The sequence below is a fragment of the Balaenoptera musculus genome, chromosome 3 (assembly GCF_009873245.2).
Source record: "Balaenoptera musculus isolate JJ_BM4_2016_0621 chromosome 3, mBalMus1.pri.v3, whole genome shotgun sequence".
Taxonomy (NCBI): Eukaryota; Metazoa; Chordata; class Mammalia; order Artiodactyla; family Balaenopteridae; genus Balaenoptera; species Balaenoptera musculus.
Window position 1 is genome coordinate 58,316,106 of NC_045787.1, and position 7,208 is coordinate 58,323,313.

A 7,208-nucleotide genomic window follows, 5' to 3' on the forward strand; every position below is an offset into this window, starting at 1 on the left:
AAAGCTGGCTCTGAAATTGTTATATTTTGAGGTCTGATTTTTAAGAAATGTTAAAATTTGCTTTTAGAAATCATTAAGTAAAAGTTTTAAAATCAGTTATTTGCATAAACAATTTTTTAAATCTCTTCATGCATTTTATTATTTTATATTTTTTTGTTTTTTGTTTTGTAGTTCTTCATGCATTTTAATTGCATGTTCTTTCTTATTCCAGGCCAGGACTGATGACAAAGTACTCGGCATCAAAGAAAACAAAACCAAACAGTCCCAGACACACCCTTGATATATTTTTTAAATGAACGTTGAACATTTTATCATTAATTTTTGATTGAAACTTGTTACTTTATAATCAATGAATGTATTCTTCCTCATTCCAGGCTTACAGATTCATTGAGTGAAAGGCAAGTGCAATAAGCCCTCCCCAAATGACATTTCCTTTAATATGAATTTGGAATATATACTAATTTACTTCTGTATATTTTTTTGATAACAATGAGAATTTCACTTCCATTATACTTCAATTGGAAATCAGTCCTGTTAGAGATAATTTTAAAATGAGAAGTTAGGAATGGGATCAGGAAGTGATTTCTTTCTTTATTATGTTTTATAGTGAATATAAAAACTTACATTTATAAGGGCTCTCAGAAGTTCAGATTAACCTATTTTAGCATAAGAATTTTTCAGCACTTAACCACTTTGTTGGCACTGGACTGCTATGTTTGATCTTAGTATCTTCTATAACTTTGTATAATTATATTTTAGCTCCTAGTATCTTCAGATACCTCATGAACATTCATAATTAATACTTATCTTAAGTTCTATGAAGAGTATTAGCTTAGCAGAACTAGCATGAGTGGTTTTGTTACCTTCAGGAAAATAATGTCACAGTATTATTTGCTGTGTTAAAAGAATTTTTGTTTAAAATATGATTATTCATTTGATTTTTTTTAATTTAAAATTTCTTTATCTAATGAATAAGCACTTGGTTCACTTTAAAAAAATATTTAGTCTAAGATTCAAGGTAATTGTTTTCTTATCTAGGACTTTTAAATAGCAATATTTCATTTCTTGGCAGTTATATTTGTACTTTACACAAATCTGTAAAAAAGGATAAATTGTACACTCACCTCATTTTTATTATGACCTTCTAAAGAAGAATGTGCAATTCAAAAGATTAATGTGTGTTAAAACACCTCATTTATCTTAGTTATATTTCTATCATGTTTTCATTAATATTCACGGAAGAAGACAGCTTAACAGTAGTTAGCTTAAGTAGTTGCTCCAAATATTTTTGTGCTATCAATAGAGGAGTTTTTATCAAAAAAACAATTATTTAATTGAAACATGAAGATGGAACCCATTTTCTATTACTGCTTTAAGGAACTGAATCTTTTGTTCTCATATTTTTGTTTCTTTTCATATTTTATAGCTCATTACCTAAATGTATAAAGACAATGTTTTAGGAATAGTGTAAATTAGGATCTCGCACAACCTTTGGCCAAAGTGGTAATTTGACTTTAAATTACTAGATGGTTTAAAGTTAGGCTTAATGTTTATTAACATACCAATTTCATGCCTAATATTATTATACGCTATGGTGAATACCTGATTGTAGAGCTATGCTTCTTGATTGTGTGATTTACTTACATTAATTCGCTACAAAATTAAGTTCAATGAAGCACTGATTTAATGTATTGAAAAGTAGATAGCACCATATTTTTTCTTTTCTATTCTATCTTGTTTCAAGTTCATTTTTATTGTGTTTTCAACATTAGAGTGAATACTAAATTATTTTCACTTAGATGATTCATTTAATTGAATGTTATCATTTAGTAATATTTAATAAAAATTTAAAATGAAATTTTAAATGTTTAATCTTTAGCCAGTAGAAATGGTTTCCTTACTTTTCCACTCTTTTCCCACCTCTGTTGCTTTCACTCTTATTTTCTTTGCCCAGAATTTTCTCCACATCCTTTTCTGTTTTATCTAATAATCCAACTCATTTTCTTTTTATTATAATTTTGTTTGGGGGCATTAAAAGAAAATACAACAAAACCACAAAGAATAAGCACCTATAATCTTACCTATTTAGAGGGTCAGAATATAGGGAACCACCTGGGAGAACATATTTGCAACACATATAATTGGCAAAACACTAGTATCCAGTATATATATAATCCAGAATATATAAATGATTCCTATGAATCATTAAGAAAAAGACAGACAGCCAATAGAAATTTGGACAAGTCTTTAGATGGCACTTTACATAGAAAGAAATCCAAATGGCCAAGAAACATGAAAACATCCTCAGCCATTTTAGTAATAGGGAAATGAAAAAAAAAAAACCACAAAGAGGTATTGTAATACCTTTCCCAGATTCACAAAAATGAAAGGATCCAATGATATTAAGTTTTGGTGATGATATGGAGCAATATGAACTCTTACTTTGAAAACAATCTCTTTGGAAAATGGTTTGTCCTTCTTTAGTAACTCTGAAGATGTGCACACTCAACACCCCAGCAACTGCACTCCTAAATATACGCCTTTGCTGGTTATCTTCCATTTGCCCTCCTGATTTTACTCTGTGCCCTCCACCCTGCTTTAAGTTCAGTGAGGCATCATGGCAGCGGGGAGCCACTGCAGAAGGTTTCAGGGAGGAAAGAAAATGAAGTTGTTTATTTATTCCCTCATATACCTTTTTGAAGAATCATGTCAAGCTGGTTAAGTCCCTTGACGAAAGGTCACAACTTCTTCATATGTCATTTTCTGCTCTCTCTCCAAGTTCTGATAATCCTTTCCTTGCCCTCACCCCTTCATCCTAGGGGTGGCAACAGAGCCTTGCCCTTTTTAGCCCTGAGGTGCTGCCCTATCTTTTGTGGTTTCCCCACACCCTGCCCACACCTTTGTAAATGGTCCCTTTCTTAAAAGTCATCTCAAAATACAATTTTTTTTCCTGCCAAAGCCATAACTGATACAATGTCTTGGGAAAACTATTGAACATGTTTTTTTAGGAAGCATGTGCAAGAATGCACATAGCAACACTGTAATAGCCAAAAAATGGAAATAAACCAAATATTCAGCACTGGTAGAATGGTTAGATTCTACCATTGTATATTCATGTGGATTCAAACAATAGAATTCTATACAGTGGTGAAAGTGAAGGAAATAGCTAATCAGAAGGTGGATGAATATCACAGACATAATGGGGAGCAAAAGAAGCAAATCATAGAAGGATGCCATCAGCATGATTCCATTTATATAGTTCAAAACAGTGTATACTGCTTTAAGGATGTATTCATATGAGATCAAATTATTAAGAGAAGCAAGTATATTATTGTCCCCAAAGTTAGAAAAATGACTTCCTCTGTGGGGAGAAAAGGGAATGTGATGGAGAAATGGCACATGGAGCTGCTGGGATGCTGACAGTCTTCTATTGTCTTGGGTGGTGACCGCATGGGTGTTTATTTTAAAAATATTATTTGAACTGTATGTGTGTATTTTATAGATTCTTGTTCATATGTGACCTATATCACGACAAAAAGTGAAACAAAAAAAAAACGGCAGGAACCGCTTTCCTTAGTAAGGTGATGTTCTCCTTCATCTCTGCAGGCTACTAGCTTCAACAGAGAAAAAGTACATTTCTCTCTGCTAGGACTTTGCTGAGCACAGCAAGAAAGAGTCATCCCATGACAACATTTTGAGTTTTTCTCCTAATGTTTCCCCTAATGCTACAGCCTCAATCAGCATTTGGTCTGCTCTCCAAAGTCAAATTGCCAAAGTTGACAATTTGACCAAATATTTTATCATCTCCAAACAAGTCACCAGCTTCCCAGCCTGTGATATATATCGCCACTCCTCAAAGCCCCTCCCTCAAACACTAAGCCAATTCTGTATATTAGATTTTGTTATTTTCAGCACCCTGCTTTCTGTATCACTTCAGAATTTTACTTCAGCTGTGAATTACAGAGACCCAATCAGTGTCTTAAAAAAAAAAAAAAAAATCAGTTCTAGTGTTCCCACGAAACACAAATTTCATTGGTTAACTTCGGCTCGATAGTTCAAAGATGGGTTCACAGTCTGATTTTCTTGGCCTCACATGGCCAACTTCTGGCCGCAAGATGGATGGATTTTTCTATATCCAGCCTTACACATGAGTTCCAGGTAGGAAGATGAGGAAGTAAAAAGGACAAAAGGGCAACTCTGTCCCACTTTAAGGAGCTTTCTTGGAAGCCCCACATACCAATTTCCACTTCCATCTCATTGACTAAACAGTGTCATGTGGCTTCCCCATATTAAAGGGAACCTGGGGACTTCCGTGGTGGTCCAGTGGTTAAGGCTCCGTGATTACCCTGCAGGGGGCACGGGTTCGATCCCTGGTTGGGGAACTAAGATCCCACATGCTGCGCGGCATGGCCAAAAAAAAAAAAAAAAAAAAGGGAACCTGGAAATGTAGTTTTTAGCTGGGTATGTTGCTACACCCAAACAAAATCGGGTTCTGTTAGTAAATTGTGCCTCACCTATTAAAAAAAAACTATATAACTTTATTATCAGATGATGTGTTTGTCTACATTTTTAAAAATCTACATTTAGGACTTCCCTGGTGGTTCAGTGGTTAAAGAATCCGTGCTCCCACTGCAGGGGGCACGGGTTCAACCCCTGGTCAGGGAAGATCCCACATGCTGTGCAGCACAGCCAAAAAAAAAAAAAAATCTACATTTAATAAAAAAGTTCAACAAGGTTATGGCTACAAGATCAATGTACAAAATCAGTAGCATTCCTGTACAACAGTAATAACCAATTAGAAAATATAAAAATAATCTCTTTCATGACAACAATCTATAAGGGACCTAAAGGGGCAGTGGGTTGGGGGGTGCGGGTATCTATCAAAATAGGTGCAAGTACTTAGGAACTACAAAATATTATTGAAAGACAAGCAGTCTGAGTAAATAAAAAGAATAATGCTATTTATGAATAGGAAGAATAACTATCTTAAAGATAACTGTTCTCCCCTAATTATTCTATAAGTTCAATAAAATTCAAAACAGAACTTCTCATGGTTTTTCTCGGAAGTTGTTAAGTAGATCGTAAATTTTATATGGAAGGGCAAAGGCCCAAGAATAATAAGATAGAAGGACAGGTCCTATTACATAGCAAGATTCATTATAAAGCTGTAGTAATTAATACCATACACTAATAGAGTAGTATTGGCCTGGGTATGGACATTTTACACAACTCAGTACAAAAAGTATTTACTATTTAATAAATAGTGCCTAAACTCTGACTTTCCAACTGATTTCTCAGCTTCTCCTGCTCTAAACCATTTTGTGCATTTTTTGCACATTAGCCATAATGTTTTCATAACGTCACTCGTATTAGAAGCAAAACAAAAAAAGATTTCAAAGCTCTCAGCTCTGCCCAGGATCAGTGGGAGCTGAGAAGGGGACTGATTTTCAGCATATGATGATTTCTATGGTGCAAATACCATGACAGATTTCAAGCTATTGACACAATGTCAACCAGTTCACAAAGTTCCTGAAAATTTAACAATTGGCTCTTGGGTGCCAGCACAAGCGAGTTCCCGAAAATCACTGTTCATGGTGCACACCAAATACTGGCTTGGCATTCAAGCCCGGTCAAGTCACACTGCATAGCTTGCAGTTTCCTGAATTAACCAAGCTATTTCTCCCTTCTGGTGTGCTCAGTTGCTCCCTTTGTCCAGAATGTGCTTCCTGAATGCCCCTTTGCCCTCTCCATACAGTTACCATACACAACTGTTCATCTTTCAACTCATCCCAAGGACCACCTTCAAGAAAGGGTCTCTGTCCCCTAGGAAAACTGATTAGTCACTCCTTTGTGCTCCTGTTTCTCTATGAAGACACTGAAACATTCTTTGTTGTGGCTTTGCTGTGGCTTTGCTGTGGTCTCTCCCTTCTAGGTTGTAGGCTGCTAGAGATGCTGGACTGTCTTTCACTGATCTCTGAATTATAAGTGTGAAGTGTAAAGCCTGGCACTCAGTAGGTGTTAACTATCATTTGTTGACCCATAAATGAATAAATAATGTTAGCCCAAAGACTGGTGTCTATTACTGTCATACTAATTTTCTCTGTGAAGACAGGGTGGCCGACATAGATGGCTACACTCAAACTGGGCCCTAAGGATGGACATTCCGGAAAGAGAGAATTGTACTTCTTTCCCTTTAATGGATAATTGCTTGCTTTATAAATGTTTTATTACTATGTTCTTTTGGGGTAGCTTGGAAATATTTGGAAAAAGGCTCAAAATATGACTATTAACCTAGGGCTAAAAAAAACGCTTTCTGAGGAAATATTCCATTTTGAAAATCACACCTGGTGCCTGCTGTCTGCTTTTTTTTTTTTCTTTCATAAGTAATGTCCCCCTTTTTTTTTTGGCCATGCCTTGTGGTACGTGGCATCTTAGTTCCCCAACCAGGGATTGAACCTGTGCCCCCTGCAGTGGAAGGGTGGAGTCTTAACCACTGGACCACCAGGGAAGTCCCAGTAATGTCCCATTTTGAAAAGCAGTAATATATTTGAGCATACCTGGTGCTGGTAAGGCTCTAGTGAACATCACAGAGAGGTGGTGTTTATACCCCTGAAGCAAAAGCTGTTCTTTTGTTGAATCATTAAGGGATAATCACTTTTGCTTTGTAATACATAATTGGATTAACAGTTGTTCAAGAAGAACTCAAATGATATTATGGTGAGTATTGAAAACATGATTCCACTTATTAAATCGTATATTGGACTGCTCCCCTTACAAGTGTGAGGTAATTTATTTTCTAATTATTGCTGTCTACAAAAGGCTCAGGGAGACAGAAGATAATTCAGAGGCAAATAGTTTTCACCCTTTCCTTGTAATCGCAGTCTCTTATGTTTGTTATGATTTCAAACCCATATATACCTACGTATACATATGCATAGATGTGCATACACCATATATATATGTGTGTATATACATACTATACACACACACACACAACCTCAGCCGAACCCATATCTGTTACTGAATTCTGTCTACCCTTGTAGGGCCTGTTGAAAACATCCACTTCTTTCTATTCCTTTTGTCAAATCCTCAACAGTTGCCTAATCTCTGGCCTTCCAACCTATTTCTCAGCTTTCATCAGTTTCCTTCCCTTCTCTAAACCATTTTGTGCATTTTTATAGACAGTTGTTTCCTAACATCACTCAGAT

At 35.6% G+C, this 7,208-nt stretch overlaps 1 protein-coding gene across 2 annotated transcripts in view; it reads left to right on the forward strand.

Annotated features, from left to right (window-relative positions):
- The window catches only part of POLK (DNA polymerase kappa), a 79,397-nt gene extending 77,539 nt beyond the window's left edge, over positions 1 to 1,858 (forward strand). The window contains exon 15 of one of the 2 annotated variants that reach the window (XM_036845528.1): positions 212 to 1,858. In XM_036845528.1, the coding sequence (XP_036701423.1) occupies positions 212 to 296 (85 nt within the window). In that variant the 3' untranslated portion in view covers positions 297 to 1,858. The remainder of the gene's footprint in view (positions 1 to 211) is intronic. The other variant, XM_036845529.1, reaches the window with a different exon arrangement.
- Positions 1,859 to 7,208: the final 5,350 nt, after the last annotated feature.